This window comes from Lepus europaeus, chromosome 10, assembly GCF_033115175.1.
Source record: "Lepus europaeus isolate LE1 chromosome 10, mLepTim1.pri, whole genome shotgun sequence".
Classification (NCBI taxonomy): domain Eukaryota; kingdom Metazoa; phylum Chordata; class Mammalia; order Lagomorpha; family Leporidae; genus Lepus; species Lepus europaeus.
Window position 1 is genome coordinate 103,022,210 of NC_084836.1, and position 18,870 is coordinate 103,041,079.

Consider the following 18,870-nt stretch of genomic DNA (forward strand, 5'->3'; position numbering starts at 1 on the left):
AGCCAGGAGCCAGGAGCTTCTTCCAGGTCTCCCATGCAGGTGCAGGGGCCCAAGCGCTTGGGCGATCTTCTACTGCTTTCTCAGGCCATAGCAGAGAGCTGGATCAGAAGAGCAGCCGGGACTTGAACCAGCGCCCGTATGGGATGCTGGCATCACAGGCAGAGACTTAGCCCACTATGCCAAAGTGCCAGCCCCTCAGATCTTTATTTCTAAATACTATCTCTTTATTAAAAGAACAAGGAGGGGCTGCAGTGGGTCAGCGGGTTAGGCTGCTCCTTGAGACATGGGCACCCATGTGAGAGCTCCAGCTCGAATCCTGACTTCTCTACAGATCCAACTCCCTGCTAAGGCATCTGAGAAAACAGCAGAAGATGGCCCAACTGCTAGGGCCCCTACCATCCACATGGAATACCTGAATGAAGTTCCATGTTCCTGGCTTCAGCTTGACCCAATCCCAACCCTTGTGACCATTTGGGGACAGAACCAGTGGAAAATCTCTCTCTCTGTCTTTCCCTCTCTGTCTGAAATTTAACCTTTCAAACAAATAAAGGTTAAAAAAAAAAAAAAAAAAGGAATGAGGTCTCCTTGGATAAATTATTGAATCTAGGGGTAGCGCAAAGAAAGTACAACATAAACCTAAAACATCTTGTGGTGCCAGTTAATAAGGGAGTATTCGAAAAATGATGGAGAGGAGCCAGCATTGTGGCATCGCAGGTAAAGCTACCACTTATGACACCAGCATCCCATATGGCCACCAATTCGTGTCCTAGATGCTCTACTTATAATCCAATCCACCTTCCTGCTAATGGCCTAGAAATATCAGTAGAAGATGGTCCAAGACTCTGGGCCCCTGCCACCCATGTAGGAGACCCAGATGAAGCTCCTGGATGTTGGCTTTAGCCTGACTCATCCCAGGCCATTTGGGAAGTGAACTATCAGATGGAAGATCTCTCTCTCCCTCTCTCTCTAACTATGACTTTCAAATAAACAAATAAATCTTAAAAAAAAAAAAAAGATACTGCATCCTATTTTAGAGCCTAGTTCAATTCCTGGCTCTGGCTCCTCATTCCAGCAACCTGCTAAAACAGTTCCTGGGACACAGTGGTGACAGCTCTAGTAAATTGGGCTTCTGCCACCAACATGAGAGAACTGGATTGAGTTCTTGGCTTCGCTTCAGGCTCTGTCACAGGCATCTAAGAAGTGAACCAGAGGTCAGTGCTGTGGCGTATCGGGTAAGCCACCACCTGCAGTGCCAGCATCTCATATGGGTGCAGTTCGAGTCCTGGCTGCTTCACTTCCATTCCAGCTCTCTGCTATGGCCTGGGAACGCAGTAGAGGATGTGCCAAGTCCTTGGGCCCCTGCACCTGTGTAGGAGACCCAGAAGAAGCTCCTGGCTCCTGGCTTTGGATTGGCACAGCTCCAGCTGTTATGGCCATCTGAGGAGTAAACCAGCGAATGGAAGACCTCTCTCTTTCTCTGCCTCTCTGTAACTCTGCCTTTCAAATAAAGAAATCTTAAAAAAAAAAAAAAAAAAGAAGAAGAAGAAGAAAAAGAAGTGAACCAGTGGATGGTAGCTCTCTCTCTCTCTCCATTTTAAATTTAAAAAAAAAAAAAAAAGGCCAAATTTTTCCCAAAAGCCAAAACTGGGAATATTTGATTAGGAGAATAGCTAATTAGAAAATGGGGGTGGGGTGCTGGCACTGTGGCACAGTGGGTTAAACCCCTGGCCTGTGGTGCCAGAATCCCATGTGGGCGGTGGTTCATGTCCCGGCTTTCCCTACTTCCAATTCAGTTCTCTGCTGTGGCCTGGGAAGGCAGTGGAGGATGGCCCAAGTCCTTGGGCCCCTGTGCCTGCGTGGGAGACCCGGAGGAAGCTCCTGGCTCCTGGCTTCAGATCGGCTCAGCTCTGGCCATTGTGGTCATTTGGAGGAGTGAACCAGCGGATGGAAGACCTTTCTCTCTTTCTGGCTCTGCCTCTCTCGGTAACTCTTTCAAATAAATAAAATAAAATCTTAAAAAAAAAAAAAGAAAAAGAAAATGGGAGTGGGTATTTGGCCTAGTAGTTAAGATACTCATGCACTTTACAGGTGCCTCAATTCAATACCCAGTTTTGTTCCTGACTCCAGCTTTCTGCTAAAGTATACCATTGGAGGCATGAGTGATGGCTCAAGTAACTGAGCTTCTGCCACTCACGTGAGATATCTACATGGAGTTCCCAGCTCCTGGCTTCAGCCCCTAGCCCAAGCCAATGCAAGCATTTGGGGAGTGAATTAGTAGATAGGAGCTCTTGCTATACTTATCTGTCTCTTTCCACCTCTTTTATAAAAAAAAATTTAAGAAGAAAATGGGTTATAACTCATGGAAGGAAATTGATATCCATGAGCTTACACTGACATAAATAACTGAATAAATAAATGAATGGAGAAGTGACAGTTCTTCCTCAGAATTCCAATAAATAAATAGTAGGAATTACAGTAATTGAAAATCACCATCAAATACCACAGTAATGATTGATTCAGCCAAGAACCACTGATTGTATTGCTATATAATCCAGCAATCCCATTTCTAAGTATTCATAGATACAAATGAATTTAAAGCAGGATCTCAAAGAGTAAATAGCATACCCATGTTCACTGGGTCATTACCCAAGAGATGTAAGCAACATGGATAAAGACATATAAGCAAAATGGATAAAGAAAATGGACTATATACATGTATATATGGAGCATATACAATGTATATGTATACATACAATATACATGTATAAGTACAACGGAGTAGTATGCAATCTTTTTTTCTTTTTTTGACAGGCAGAGTGGACAGTGAGAGAGAGAGACAGAGAGAAAAGTCTTCCTTTGCTGTTGGTTCACCCTCCAATGACCGCCGCGGCTGGCGCGCTGCAGCCGGCACACTGCAGCCGGCGTACCACGCTGATCCCAAGGCAGGAGCCAGGTGCTTCTCCTGGTCTCCCATGGGGTGCAGGGCCCAAGCACTTGGGCCATCCTCCACTGCCCTCCTGGGCCACAGCAGAGAGCTGGCCTGAAAGAGGGGCAACCGGGACAGAACCCGGTGCCCCGACTGGGACTAGAACCCTGTGTGCTGGCGCTGCAGGCAGAGGATTAGCCTATTGAGCCACGGCACCGGCTAGTAGTATGCAATCTTAAAAAAAAAAAAAAAAAAAAAAACAGGCCAGCGCTGTGGCTCACTTGGCTAATCCTCCGCCTACGGTGCCAGCAACCGGGGTTCTAGTCCCGGTTGGGGCACCGGGTTCTGTCTGGTTGCTCCTCTTCCAGTCCAGCTCTCTGCTGTGGCCTGGGAAGGCAGTGGAGGATGGCCCAAGTGCGCTTGGGCCCTGCACCCACATGGGAAACCAGGAGGAAGCACCTGGCTCCTGGCTTTGGATCGGAGCAGCGTGCCAGCTGCCGTGGCCATTTGGGGGGTGAACCAATGGAAGGAAGACCTTTCTCTCTGTCTCTCTCTCTCATGGTCTAACTCTGCCTGTCAAAAAAAAACCAAAAAACAAAATCATATGCTGCAACAGGGTTGAACCTCAAGGACTTCATTCTAAATGAAATAGGTCCATCAAAAAAGGTCAAATACTTCATGATTTCAGTTATGAAATATATAAAGAAGTCAAACTCCCTAAGAAAAACAATAAAAAGGGGTAGGCATCACGGTACAGAGGGTTAAGCCACCACCTGGGACATTCACATCCACATGAATGCCAATGCAAGTTTGCTTCTGATCCAGTTTCCTACTAATGTGCATGGGAAGGCAGCAGACAACAACTTTCCAAGTACTTGGGTTCTTGTCACCCATGTGGAAGACCCAGATGGAGTTCCTGGCTCCTGGTTTTGGCCTGGCCCAGTACTGGCTGCTGCAGGCACTTCAGAAGTAAACCAACAGATGGGAAGATCTCTCTGTCATTCTATCCTTCAAATAAATAAAGATTTTCCAAAGTTTTTCTTTAATGTGCTAAGAAAATTAAAGCATATATTAGAAAAAGAAATAATGACAAAGGCTAAGAAAATTAAAGCATATCTTAGAAAAAGAAATAATTTTAATGACAAAGGCTAAGTAACAGGTAGCCATTAACAATTTAATTACAAAGTCTATCGAATATGAATTATGTCTGCTCTAATAAGTGAAAAAGCATCAGAATGTAAAATTCTGTGGCTATTTGCTAATGTGCTTATGGAAAAATTAATACACACAAGGACTGGAAAACAACCAGCAAAGATGAAAATATTAACATTTCAGAGTTGAAGTAGTGGGTGATTTTTACCTCCTTTATTACTAAATTATTGGTAGGATTAACAAAAATCAGGAAGAGAAAAACTCCTTACAGAGAGTCCAAGGTAAACTACATTATAATGAATAATGTGGTCAACGGTAAACTAAAGCCTCAAATAATTGGTTCTTGGATTCTATGTCCATAAAAAGTAAAAAGAAAAAGAAACATTTCTCACCCCAAATAAAAGTAGCACAAAGTGGATTCGAAAAGAAAACTGAAAAATGTTTAATTCTGAATGAATATCTGGAAAAACTCCCTCATAGTAAAAATCATCAGACTGTAACGTGGTATCCTAGGCTAAGTTCCATTGCTGGGGTATTCAGAAGCAACGCCCTTAGGCACCATACTGTAGGAATCAGTCTTGAGCTTGCATCAGAGACCCAGAGTGGTCTCAGGAGGTTTTTCCATCACACAGTTTGGTTGGCTAATCTATAAATAAATGACATTTGCACATAAATGGTAAAGTTTTCATACCAAGCAAGGGAACAACTTTACCTGGGAAAGGCCAAACAGAGTTCTGCCCCACCGTCTTTGATTAGGAGACACCGGTACCAATCGGCTGCATACTGGAACCCACTGGGAGATGCTAGTGTGATTCCTCTAAAGAAAGAAAGAAAGAGTCAGAAATCTGTAGGGCTGCCTATGTAGATGGCAAAGAAAATACCATGACACTACGACATAACAAATTCAGAGTTGATCTTCACCTCAAGTTCCTGGCACAGAGCTCTTAAATCCTTGGGAGTTTTTAAGTACCTTGTTATTTACTAATTAGACCCTATCAACTTTACCTGCATTTATGCTAACGAAGTGATTCTTGGAGGATGGAAGGCTGGTGCCAGTGGAACCAGCTAAGTGAGTAGAGTCCCAGACCTTTTACCCCAACATTTAAACTTCACAATCACCACCCAGTAGTCTGGATATATTATTATCTCATTTAAACAGATAAGGAGGTGCAGTGGGTTAAGTCACTTCTTACAATGCCAATATCCCATATCAGAGTAACGGTTTGAGTCCTAGCTGCTCTGCTTCTGAGCCAGCTCCCTGTTAATGCTCCTGGGAAGGCAGCCAATGATAACACAAGTGCTTGGGTCCCTGCCACCCAGAATGGAGTTCCCTGGCTCAGGGCTTAGGTCTGGCCTGGCCCTGGCTGTTGTGGCCATTTGGGAAGTGAATCAGTAGGATGGAAGATCTCTCTCTCTCTCTCTCTCTCTCTCTCTCTCTCTCTCCCGCCCTCCCTCCCTCCCTCCCTCTTTCCTTCTCTCACTGATGCTCTGCCTTTCAAATAAATAAATGCTTTGAAATAAACAAACAGATAAGAAAACTTAGGTATGCACAGGATACACAACTTGCCAACATACCATAGTTAATAAACAGCAGAGTTAAAAATTTTAATCCAGGCCGGCACCGTGGCTTAACAGGCTAATCCTCCTCATTGCAGCGCCGGCACACCGGGTTCTAGTCCCGGTTGGGGCACCGGATTCTGTCCCGGTTGCCCCTCTTCCAGGCCAGCTCTCTGCTATGGCCCGGGAAGGCAGTGGAGGATGGCCCAAGTGCTTGGGCCCTGCACCAGCAAGGGAGACCAGGAGAAGCACCTGGCTCCTGGCTTCGGATCAGCACGATGCGCTGGCCACAGCAGCCATTGGAGGGTGAACCAACGGCAAAAAGGAAGACCTTTCTCTCTGTCTCTCTCTCCCTCACTATCTACTCTGCCTGTCAAAAAAAAAAAAAAAGTAAAAATTTTTTTTTAATCCAGACAGGCCAATCCTAGAATCCATGATCATTTATGGAATGAAAGGATGAAGGAGAATCTTCAATGTCCCTTCTAGTTCTAACTTCTATGACCTAGTCTTGAAACAACTAAAACACAGCATATGTGGAAAGGACCAGGAAGCAAATCTGATTCTTGGCTCCACTGTTTACAAGCCACACCTTTGTGAAGCTTGGTTGCTTCTTCTGTAAAACAAAGTTAAAACCTCTACTTCTCAGGATTTAAAAAGAAGTTAACAAATTTAACTTTGCAGTACATCCAGCTCAATACTGTGCTAAATCTGAATTACCGGCCGGCGCCATGGCTCAATAGGCTAATCCTCCACCTAGTGGCACCCACACACCGGGTTCTAGTCCCAGTTGGGGCGCCGGATTCTGTCCCGGTTGCCCCTCTTCCAGGCCAGCTCTCTGCTGTGGCCCTGGAAGGCAGTGGAGGATGGCCCATAGTGCTTGGGCCCTGCACCCCATGGGAGACCAGGAGAAGCACCTGGCTCTTGCCTTCGGATCAGTGCGGTACACTGGCCGCACCGCGCCAGCCATGGTGGCCACTGGAGGGTGAACCAACGGCAAAGGAAGACCTTTCTCTCTGTCTCTCTCTCTCTCACTGTCCACTCTGCCTGTCAAAAAAAAAAAAAAATCTGAATTACCATTTTCTCCTGTGGAGGTGGAAAGGGGGTGGGGTGGTATCACAATTTCAAACCCACAAATGCTTCCTTAAGTGTCTCAAATTCTAGTAGCATCTTAACCATTTCTAATAGGCTACTCACAGCACCTTATATTTCCAAAGAAAAGTAGTATGAAAAATATTTTATTTCAGCTGAGGTTTGATCTATTGGAATGGTTTTCAAATGAAAGATAATTACTGGTGTTTTGTTTTGCTTACATTGATAGATTTATAAAAAAGGTAAATATGGTATAACATGAAATTTCTACAGAAACTTCAAAGGGGTGAAAAGGAAATTACAAGTAAAAACAATGCAAACTTTTGGAAGATTTTCTGAATAAATTCATCATGTTATTTCCAATGTCAACAAAATTTCTTGTAGTTTTGGCTCTACTTGGTATTCAGCCAATACTTTAAAACTGTTCTTACTAGAAAAAAGGAGCACTCAGCCCTGTTTGGTCTTTCTCTGATTCTACAACAATTCTTGTCCAAATCTTTAATTCAAATAGCTGAGGTATAGCAAAAAGGTGTTTGAAAGCCAAGTCTGCCACTAAATAACTATGTGGCCCTGAACTAATTACACAACTTGGGCCTCTGTTTTCCCTAATGAAAAAAAGTGGGGATAATGCAGCCAGCGCTGTGGTACAGCAGGTAAAGCCACCACCTGCAGTGCCGGCATCCCACATGGGTGCTGGTTCTAGTCCCGGCTGCTCCACTTCCGATCCAGCTCTCTGCCATGGCCTGGGGAAACAGTAAAAGATGACCCAAGTCCTTGGGCCCCTGTACTCACATGGGACACCTAGAAGAAGTTCCAGGCTCCTGGCTTTGGATTGGCCCAGCTCTAGCCATTGAGGCCATTTGGGGAGTGAACCAGTGAATGGAAGACCTCTCTCTCTCTCTGCCTCTGTAACTCAGACTTTCAAATAAACAAATCTTTAAAAAAGAAAAAGGAAGGAAGGAAGGAAGGAAGGAAGGAAGGAAGGAAGGAAGGAAGGAAGGAAGAAGGGAGAGAGGAAGGGAGATGGGAATAATAAAAGCTACCTCACAGGAGTGTTCCAAGGAATATTTTTATAAAAGCACTTCGGAAACATAAAAACACAAAAGTATCATTACTGTCATGAACAACTATTATTGAATTACATAAGCTTTTCTTTCTTCAGCAAACTGTCAAAACAACAAGAATCATTTTCTTGGGGTGGATATTTGGTGTAGCAGTTAAAACATCACTTATGAAGCCTACATCCCACACCCTACCGTGCATAGGTTTGAGTCCTGGCTCTGCTCCCAATTTCATCTTCCTGCTCACACATACCTTGGGAGGCAACAGGTGAGGGTCGAAGTACTTGGGTTGTGGCTACCTGTTAGGACTTGCTAAGTGGACACAAATAGCTAACACCACCCATGTGGGAGATCTGGATTGAATTCCTAGCCCCTGGCTTTGACCAGGCCCAGACCCAGCTATTACAGGCATCTGGGTAGTGAATGGAAGGGAGTGGAAGATCTCTCTCTCTCTCTCTCTAATACAAATTTTACAAGAACCACTTTCTTAATTTAAAGATTTGTTTTATTGGGGCTAGTGTTGGGGTGTAGCAGGTTAAGCCGCCACGTGCGAGCGACGCCAGCATCTCACATAAGCACCAGTTCAAGTCCTGACTACTCCACTTCCAATCAACCTCCCCGCTAACATGCCTGTGAAAACAGCGGAACATGGCCCAAGTGCTTGAGCTCACTCACATAGGAGATCTGGCTGGAATTCCAGGCTCCTGGCTTCAGCCTTGCACAACCCTAGCCACTGTGGCCATTTGGGGAGTGAATCAGAGAATGGAAGATCTCTCTCTCTCTGCCTTTCAAATAAATAATCTTAAAAAAAAAAAAAAAAGTGGAGCAGCTGGGACTGGAACTTGTGCTCTGATATGGGATGCCAGTATCTCAGGCAGTGGCTTAACACGCTGCATCATAATGCTGACCCCAAAAGAACCATTTTCTTAAAAAACTGTTCCAAAATTGGAATTCATTCCCTTTCTGAAAAGCTTACAGTGGATCCAAGTGCCTCTTCAAACTTAAACACCTGATCCTAACTGGTCTTTACCAACTGGACCTCTCTACACTCACCATGAATATTTACATGCTCAGCAGTTCCAAAATCTAACTCAGATTCTCTCATTTGAGAATCACTGCTCCACTCTGCACATGCTATTCCCCCAAACTGTCATTTCCTCTGGGACTGTGTTCTTCATACCCACCACTGGGGTGTCTCTAGACACCAGCTCCTGGCTCTCCTCTACTCAGTCATTCTTCCTTTCTACTCTTCCCAGTGCCTCATTTGTAAAGACAAATCTGTGGAAGTACTTGTCACTCTTGCAGGTACTAATATATTAGGCCAATAATTAGCATACCTTAATTTCTCCAAAGTACAGAAAAACATTTTGGGCCACTCATTTGTAAAAATTAATTTTTGGTAAAAAAATTTAATTTTGAATAAATGCATTATTACCATTGTATACTGTGCATATTGTTAATTGCAGTTAATTTTACATCAGAATTTCAAAATATTCTGACACACCTGCCCATACTGACTACACATTAATGAATCCATTGACAGGTCTATTTCTGCATGAAGTGTTTAAGGTACATAGTAAAAGAGGGCTTCCAAAAGTTCATAGAGGGGTGGGTGTTGGGGTGCAGTGGGTTAAGCTGCTGCTTGGGACTCCTGCATTCCCAAAGTATCAGTTCAACTCCTGGCTACTCTGCTTCAGATCCAGCTTCCTAGGAGGCAGCAAATAATGGTCCAAGTACTTGGGTTCCTGCCTCCCACATGGGAAACCTAGATGGAGTTTCTGACTCCTGGCTTCTGCCTGGCCCAGACCTGGTTACTGTGTGGGCTTTGGGGGAATGAAGCAGCAGGTAGAAAATTGATTTTTCTCTTTCTCTCTCTCTCTGCTTGTCAATTGTTTTTAAAAGATTACAGATTTAAAAATAGTAAGATGGTACATTTTTTTAAAAATTCACAGAAAATGAATATTATGAAAAAACTATGCATGGATTTCAAAAGTTGTACAAAAGAATAAACACTTTTAATTCTACTTTTCCATGAAAATCTAAGGTACCTTCATAATTTCCTTGGCTCACTGATGAGCTCATAATGAGCTAGTTATGGTTGATCTTGTTTTCTGCTACAGTTATGCTTTATGAAGTCACCACACACACTGAGTTAGCAAACCCTGAACCTTTGCACCTAGGGGAACTAAATGGTTATGTTCCTGCAAGCCTCTGGTCACATTTTTCTCTATCAATCATTACCTTCTTTATTGCTTAATACTGAATTTGCAGCAAATAGCTCTGTAACTCACTACTGAACAAAATTTCTCTAACACACATATATTCTTCATAAGGTCATCATAGCTTTCTCGCCCTTCCTTCAGCATTCCATGGCATGGAGTTCGGTGGGTAGGGGAGGGGTAAGGAAACAACATTTTAAGAAGAGAAATCACAAACAAAAGCACAAAAAAACAAAAAATACAGCACTCAAAAGGCCATGCGAAAATATTTGTTTACAGTATGAGAGCTAAAACAAGGCAGAGTATCACCTTGTTTGACCTCTGCTGGAAACGTACACACTGGCAACAAACTTCTCATTCCTCTTTCCAGTCTGCAAATGACCATGAAAGTGCTTTAACTACTGATTTTGAAGTTATAAATACATTTTTTTTTTTTTACAGGCAGAGTGGACAGTGAGAGAGAGAGACAGAGAGCAAGGTCTTCCTTTACCGCTGGTTCACCCTCCAATGGCTGCTGCGGCCAGCGCGCTGCGGCTGGCGCACCGCGCTGATCCAAAGCCAGGAGCCAGGTGCTTATCCTGGTCTCCCACTGCCCTCCCGGGCCACAGCAGAGAGCTGGACTGGAAGAGGACCAACCGGGACAGAACCAGTGCCCCAACCAGAACTAGAACCCGGTGTGCCGGCACCGCAGGCGGAGGATTAGCCTATTGAGCCGCGGTGCCAGCCATAAATACATCTTAAAAACCAGGTGAATTTTCAAATATATGTGAATAATGGAGATGGATGATAATCATGAAATTTTCTCTGTAATTCTAAAGTGTACCTATATTCTGAATGCCACAGATACTAACTCAATTCTGAAGTCCAAAGATTACAAATGCTACTGTAACAAACTCTCCTACAAGATCCAATGTGGTGGGACCAGCATTGTGGCATAGCAAGTTAATCCTCCACTTGCAATGCCAGAATCCTATATGGGCATCAGTTCGAGTCCTAGTTTCTCCACTTCCAATCCAGCTCCCTGCTAATGCAGATGTCTCAAGTGTTTAGGTCCCTGCATACATATGAGAGACCTAAAGAGGCTCCTGGCTCCTGGATCCAGCCTGGTCTATCTCCAGCCATTCAGGCCATTTGGGGAGTGGACCAGTGGATGGAAGATCTCTTTCTCTCCTCCTCTCTCTGTAACTCTGCCTCTCAAATAAATAAAAAACTAAATAAAAAAATTTATTTAAAGTCTTTAAAAAGAAAGATGCAATGTGGCCTGCTATAATAGGATACTTCCTCAAACAGACGATGTTCAATCATTATTGAATATACTGCCTCTTCCCACTTTGTTGGGGATGTCAAATCCAAGCTTAATATAAAGAAATAGATTTTTTTAAAAGATTATTTATTTGTTTAAAAGGAAGAGTTACAGAGAGGCAGAGGCAAAGGTTGAGAGAGAGAGGTCTTCCATCTGCTGGTTCACCCCCTAGAAGGGCGCAATGGCCAGAGCACTGCCAATCTGAATCCAGGAGCCAGGAGCTTCTTCCAAGTCTCCCAGGTGGGTGCAGGGGCCCAAGGACCCAGGCCATCTTCTACTGCTTTCCCAGGCCATAGCAGAGAGCTGGATCAGAAGTAGAGCAGCCAGGACTCAACTGGTGCCCATATGGGATGCCAGCACCAAAGGTGGCGGCTTTACCCATGATGCCACAGCACCAACCCCAATAAACCTTTTTTGAGAATTCTTTTGGGAACTGGTGCTATGGTGTGGCAGGTAAAGCCACTGTCTGCAGCACCAGCATGCCATATGGGCACCAGTTCAAGTCCCAGCTGCTCCACTTCCAATCCAGCTGCTGCTAATGACCTGGAAAAGCAGTGGAGGATGGTCCAAATGCTTTGGCCCCTATGTGGGAGACCCAGAAGAAACTCCTGGATCCTGGCTTCAGATTGGTACAGCTCCAGCTATTGTAGGCATGTGGGGAATGAAGCAGCACATTGAAGATTCTTTCTCTCTCTCTCTCTCTCTCTCTGTGAACCCTGCCTCTCTTTTCTTTTCTTTTTGTTTTGTTTTTAAATATTTATTTTATTTATTTGAAAGACAGAGTTAGGGAGAGAGGTAGAGACAGAGAGGTCTTCCATCTATCTGCTGGTTCACTCCCCAGATGGCCGCAATGGCCGAAGCTGCACCAATCCAAAGCCAGGAGCCAGGAGCTTCCTCCAGGTCTCTCATGTGGGTGCAGGGGCCCAAGGACTTAGGCCATCTTCCACTGCTCTCCCAGGCCATAGCAGAGAGCTGGATCGGAAGAGCAGCAACCGGAACTAGAATCAGTGCCCATATGGGATGCCGGCGCTTTAGGCCAGGGCTTTAACCTGCTGTGCCACAGCACTGCCCCTGCCTTTAAAATAAATAAATCTTTAAAAAAATTATTTTGCATCAAAATACACATTATGAAAATGTGTACTCTGAAAACTAAGCATGGATTCCAAACATGTTGTTCACCATTATCTTTTATTCCATTTTTTCCACTGAGCACTGGTTCAATCCAGCTCCCTGCTAATGTGCCTCAAAAAGCAGTGCAGGGGCCAGCGCTGTGGTGCAGCGGGTTAGCACCCTGGCCTAAAGCACCCGCAGCCCATATGGGCACCAGTTCAAGACCTGGCTGCTCCACTTCCAATCCAGCTCTCTGCTGTGGCCTGGGAAAGCAGAAAATAGCCCAAATTCTTGGGCCCCTGCACCCGCGTGGGAGACCTGGAAGAAGCCCCTGGCTCCTGGCTTCGGATCAGTGCAACTCTTATGGCCAATTGGGGAGTGAACCATCAGATGGAAGACCTCTCTCTCTCTCTCTCTGCCTCTCCTCTCTCTTTGTAACTCTTTCAAATAAATAATAAATAAATCTTAAAAAAAAAAAAAAAAAGAAAGAAAGAAAGAAAGCAGTGGAAGATAGTCCAAGTACTTAGGCCCAGCCACACAGGTGGGAGACCCAGATGGAGTTCCAGGCTCTTGGCTTTCACCTGGCCCAGTCCTGGCCATTGCAGCCACTTAGGGAATGAATCAAACTTTGGAAGATCAATCTCTCTCTCTCTCTCTCTCACTGCCTTTCAAATAAATAAATCTTAAGAAATAAAAGGAGAGGCCGGCGCCGCGGCTCACTAGGCTAATCCTCCGCCTGCGGTGCCGGCACACCAGGTTCTAGTCCCAGTCGGGGCACCAGTTTCTGTCCCGGTTGTTCCTCTTCCAGTCCAGCTCTCTGCTGTGGCCCGGGAAGGCAGTGGAGGATGGCCCAAGTGCTTGGGCCCTGCACCAGCAAGGGAGACCAGGAGAAGCACCTGGCTCCTGGCTACGGATCAGCGCGGTCACCGGCCCCAGCGGCCATTGAGGGGGGTGAACCAATGGAAAAAGGAAGACCTTTCTCTCTGTCTCTCTCTCTCACTGTCCACTCTGCCTGTCAAAAAAAAAAAAAAGAAGAAGAAGAAAAGAAAAGAAATAAAAGGACAGAATAATATTTGAAGAAATAATGGCAGAAAACATTACAAACAATGAAAACATTAATTTACAAAGCCAAGAAGCTCAACTAACTCCGACTGGATAAACAGATCCACAGACACATCATAATCAAGCTGTAAAAAACCAAAGCCAGGGGCCAGCACTGTGGTATAGTGGGTTAAGCCGCTGCTTGCATGGGGCACCACTTTGCATTCCAGCTGCTCCATTTCAATCCAGCACCCTGATAAAGTACATAAAAAAGCAGCAGGGGGATGGCCCAGTGCTTAGGCCCCTGCACCTATGTGGGAAACTTGGAAGAAATTCCTGGCTCCTGGTTTCAGCCTGGCCCAGCCCCAGCTGCTGCAGCCACTGAGGAGTGAACCAATAGATGGAAGATGGATCTCTCTTTCTCTCTGTCTCTCCCTCTCTCTGTAATTCTACCTTTCAAGTAAATTTTTAAAATCTTTTTAAAAAGCCAAAGACATTTTGAATGCAGTAAGAGAGAAGCAACTCATCAAATACCAGAAATCTCAGTAATGTAAATAGTTCATTTCTTGTTTTTTTTTTAAAGACTTATTTTTTTATTTATTTAAAAGATAGAGTTACAGAGAGGTAGAGAGGTAGAGAGAGAGAGAGAGAGATGTCTTCCATCCACTGGTTCACTCCCAAAATGGCCACAACGGCCAGAGCTGAGCTGAGCTGAAATCAGGAGCCAGGAGCTTTTTCCAGGTCTCCCACGTGGGTGCAGGGGCCCAAGGATTTGGGCCATCTTCTGCTGGCTTCCCAGGCCATAGCAGATAGCTGGGTCGGAAAAGGAGCAGCCAGGACTAGAACCAGCACCCATATAGAATGCCAGCATTTCAGGCCAGGACTTTAATCCACTGTGCCAGAGCACCAGCCAGATTTCTTCTTAAAAATGGCAGCAGCCAGAAGGCAGGATAGGAAATATTCAAAATGAAAAAAAATAAATAAATAAAACTACCAAATAAGAATTCTACATCCTGCAAAACTATCATTCAAAAGTGAAAGAAAGGGGCCAGCATTGTGGCAGAGCAGGTAAAGCCACCACCTGTGATGCCAGCATTCCACGTGGATTCATGTCCCAGCTGCTCCATTTCAGATGCAGCTCCCTGCTAATGGCCTAGGAAAAGCAGCAGAAGATGCCCAGGTGTTTGGACCCCTGCCACCCATGTGGAAAGGCTTCGCCCTGGCCCAGCACTGGCCATTCATTTAAAAAAAAAAGAAAAGAAATGGCCGGCACCGTGGCTTAACAGGCTAATCCTCCGCCTTGCGGCGCCGGCACACTGGGTTCTAGTCCCGGTTGGGGCGCCGGATTCTATCCCGGTTGCCCCTCTTCCAGGCCAGCTCTCTGCTATGGCCCGGGAGTGCAGTGGAGGATGGCCCAAGTGCTTGGGCCCTGCACCCGCCTGGGAGACCAGGAGAAGCACCTGGCTCCTGGCTTCGGATCAGCGAGATGCGCTGGCCGCGGCGGCCATTGGAGGGTGAACCAACAGCAAAAAGGAAGACCTTTCTCTCCGTCTCTCTCACTATCCACTCTGCCTGTAAAAAATAAATAAATAAATAAATAAATAATAAAAATGAAGAGAACCTGTCAATAGTACATCTGCCTTACAACACATATTAACGGAAAACCTTCAGGCTGCAATGAAAGGATACTATTCAGGAACGCCAATCCTCATGAAGAAACTATGTGGACAGGTAAAAGTAACTACTTTTAGACATGAGTATACGTATGGGTATTTTGCTTATACTTTTTTTTCTTTTTAATTTAAAAGACAGTTACAAAAGCAGTAATTATAAATCTTCATTGATGGACACACAAAGTATGAAGATATAATTTGAAGGACAATAACACAAAGGAGCAGCAAAAGAACAGAGCCACCTTGGGGGCAGGCGTGGTAGTACAGCTGGTTCACGACTTGGGATGCCAGTATCTGGTATCAGAGTGCCAGTCTGAGTCCTGACTACTCTGCTTCTGATCCAGCTCTCTGCTAACATGCCTTGGAAGCAGCAGATCATGGCTCAAGTATCAGTCCCTGCCACCCATGTGGGAGACCTGGATGGAGATCCAGATTCCTGGCTTCAGCCTGGCCCAGCCCTGGCTATTGGAGCCATTTGGAGAGTGAACAAGCAAATAGAAGCTCTCTTTCTCCCTCTCTGCCACTCTGCATTTCAAATAAATAAGTAAATAAATAAGCCATTTTTATAAAAGATAGTTATCTAGAAACAAGTTTTCTCTACTACTGAAATCAAGCTGCAGCACTAATTCAAACAACATTGTTATACATTAAGATGTTAATTGTAAGCCCCAGGGCAACCACTGAGGGAATAGCTCAAAAAACAGAGTAAAACCTTATACCATTTACAAAAACTAACTCAAAATGGACCAAAGATCTAAATGTATGACCTAAACCTAAGACCTAAGATTAAAAAACTCTCAGAAGAAAACTTTCATGGCATTGAAATGATTTCTTAGATATGGCTAACAGTCCCAGCTGCTCCACTTCCAATCCAGCTACCAGATAATGCACCTGGGAAGGCATAGAAGATGGCCCAGGGGCCGGCACTGTGGCACAGCAGGTTAATGCCCTGGCCTGAAGCACCAGCATCCCATATGGGCGCCGGTTCTAGTGCTGGCTGCTCCTCTTCCTATCCAGCTCTCTGCTATGGCCTGGGAAAGCAGTGGAAAATGGCCCAAGTCCTTGGGCCCCTGCACCCACGTGGAATACCTGGAGGAAGCTCCTGGCTCCTGGCTTCGGATTGGCACAGCTCCAGCCATTGCGGCCATCTTGGAGTGTGAACCAGCGGACAGAAGACCTCTCTCTCTGTCTCTACCTCTCTCTGTAACTCTGTCTTTCAAATAAATAAAATAAATCTTGGAAAAAAGAAAAAAGAGAAGATGGCCCAAGTACTTAGGCCCCTGCCCACCCATGTAGAAGACCCCTGTGGAGTTCCACACTCCTGGCTTCCGCCTGGCCCAGCACCAGCTATTGTGGCCATTTGGGAAGTGAACCAGCAGATGAAAGATATATCTCTTTCTCTCTCTCTCTCTCTAACTCTGTATTCCAAATACATAAATCTTAAAAAAAAAAAAATTAAAAGCTTTTGTGCATCAAAAGATAGACTGAAATGACAATGCAGGGTTTGGGTGAAAATATTTGCAAATCATACATTTGATAAGGGATATCAAAATACATAAAGAGGGGCCAGCTTTGTGGCACAGCAAGTTAAGCCACTGCCTGTGACGCCAGCATTCCATATGAGCACCAGTTCAAGTCCCGGCTGCTCCACTTTCAATCCAGCTTCCTATTTTTTTTTTTTATTAAGATTTATTTGTTTATTTGAAAGTCAGAGTTATGAGAGGCAGAGGCAGATAGAGAGCAAAAGAGAGGTCTTCCATCTGCTGGTTCACTCCCCAAATGGCCACATCAGCTGGAGCTGGGTCAATCCAAAGCCAGGAACCAAAAGCTTCTTCCGGGTCTCCCATGCAGGTGCAGAGGTCCAAACACTTGGACCATCTTCCACTGCTTTCCCAGGCCATTAGCAGCAGCTGGATAGGAAGTGGAGCAGCCACAACTCGAACTGGTGCCCATATAGGATGCCAGCACTGCAGGTGATGGCTTTACCCACTATACCACAGAACTGGGCCCCAGTTTCCTATTAATATGCCTGAGAAGGCAACAGATGATGGCCCAAGTGCTTGGGCTCCTGCTATCCACGTGGGAAACTCAGCTGGAGTTCCAGATTCCTAGCTTTGGCTGGCCTTTGCAGTCATTTGGAGAGTGAACCAGCAGATGGAAGATTTCTCTCACTCTCTCTGTCTCCTTCTCTCTGTAATACTACCTTTCAAATAAATAAATAAATCTTTTTTAAAAATACATAAAGTATAACTTAACCATTAAAAATAACCAGATTGAAAAATAAGGGATCAGTGTTGTGGCACATCAGGTTAAGCCACTGCCTACAATGCCAGCATCCCATATGTGTGCCAGTTCAAGTTTCAGCTGCCCTGTTTCTAACCCACTCCCTGCTAATGCACCTAGGAAGGCAATGGAAGATGACATCAGTGCTTGGGTTCTTGCCATCCACATGGGAGACCTGGATGGATTCCAGGTTCCTGGCTTTGGCCTGGTTCAACTCCAGCCACAGCGGCCATTTGGGGAGTGAACCAGTAGATCAAAGATTTCTTTCTCTCCCCTCCACAACCCTCTTTGAGTGTATATGTTTCTCTCTTTATCTTTCCCTCTCTCTCTGTAACTCTGCCTTTCAATTAAATAAGTAATAAATCCCTAAAATGAAAAATAGGCAAAGAGGCATCTCTCCAAAGATGAGAGACAGATGGCCAATAAGATTATGAAAAAACACGTAACATAACTAGTCATTAGAGAAATGCAAATCAGGGCCCAGGGTTGTGGGACAGCAGCATCCCATATGGACACAGGTTTGTGTTCCAGCTGATGCACTTCCAATCCAACTCCTTGCTAATGGCCTGCGAAAAGCAGCTAAAGATGGCCCAGGTGTATAGGCCCCTGCCACCCACGTGGGAGACCCAGATGAAGCTCCTGGTTCCTGGCTCCAGCCTGGCCCAGCTCTAATCATTGCAGCCATTTGGCAAGTGACCTAGCACATGAAGATCTCTGTGTCTCTCCCTCTCTCTCTGCTACTCTTTCAAAATAAGTAAATCTTAAAAAAAAAAAAATAGGAAATGCAAATCAAAACTACAATGAGATACCACTTCACACATAGTATGGCTACTATCAAAAAACAAAGTTTTAGTGAGGATATGCAGAAACTGTAACTCCTGCGCATTGCTGGTAGGAATCCAAGTTTTAGCTGCTGTGAAAAATGGTATGACAGTTCTTCAAAAAATTAAAGATAGGATTACCATATGAATCAGCATTTCCACTTCTGGACATATACTCCAAAGTGAAAGCAGAGGCTGGAACAGATATCTGTACACCCATCTTCACTATAGCGCTATTTCCCATAATTAAAGACAGAAGCAGGAGCTGGTGTTGTGGCACAGCCAGTTAAGCAGCCACATGTGACACTGGCATCCCAAGAGTGTCAATTCAAGTCCCAGCTGCTCTATTTCTAGACCAGCTCTCTGTTTATGCTCCTGGGAAAATAGCAAAAGCTAGTCCAAGTGCTTAGGCCCCTGTCACCCATGTTGGAGATCTGGAAGGAGTTCCAGACTCCTGGATTCAGCCTGGTCCAGCCCCAACCACTGTGGACAACTGGAGAATGAACCAGCCAGCAAACATAAGATACCTCTATCTCTATTTCTTCCTGTGTCCCTGTAACTCTGCCTTTTTTTTTTAATTCTTATTTATTTATTTATTTATTTATTTATTTATTTTTGACAGGCAGAGTGGATAG

General features: G+C 44.9%; 1 protein-coding gene across 2 annotated transcripts in view; it reads right to left on the reverse strand.

The window, feature by feature from the left end:
* LOC133769018 (ubiquinol-cytochrome c reductase complex assembly factor 1) overlaps positions 1 to 18,870 on the reverse strand; it is a 133,835-nt gene that overhangs the window by 108,539 nt on the left and 6,426 nt on the right. For both annotated transcript variants that reach the window (XM_062204098.1, XM_062204097.1), the window contains exon 2: positions 4,791 to 4,895. In XM_062204098.1, the coding sequence (XP_062060082.1) occupies positions 4,791 to 4,895 (105 nt within the window). The remainder of the gene's footprint in view (positions 1 to 4,790; positions 4,896 to 18,870) is intronic.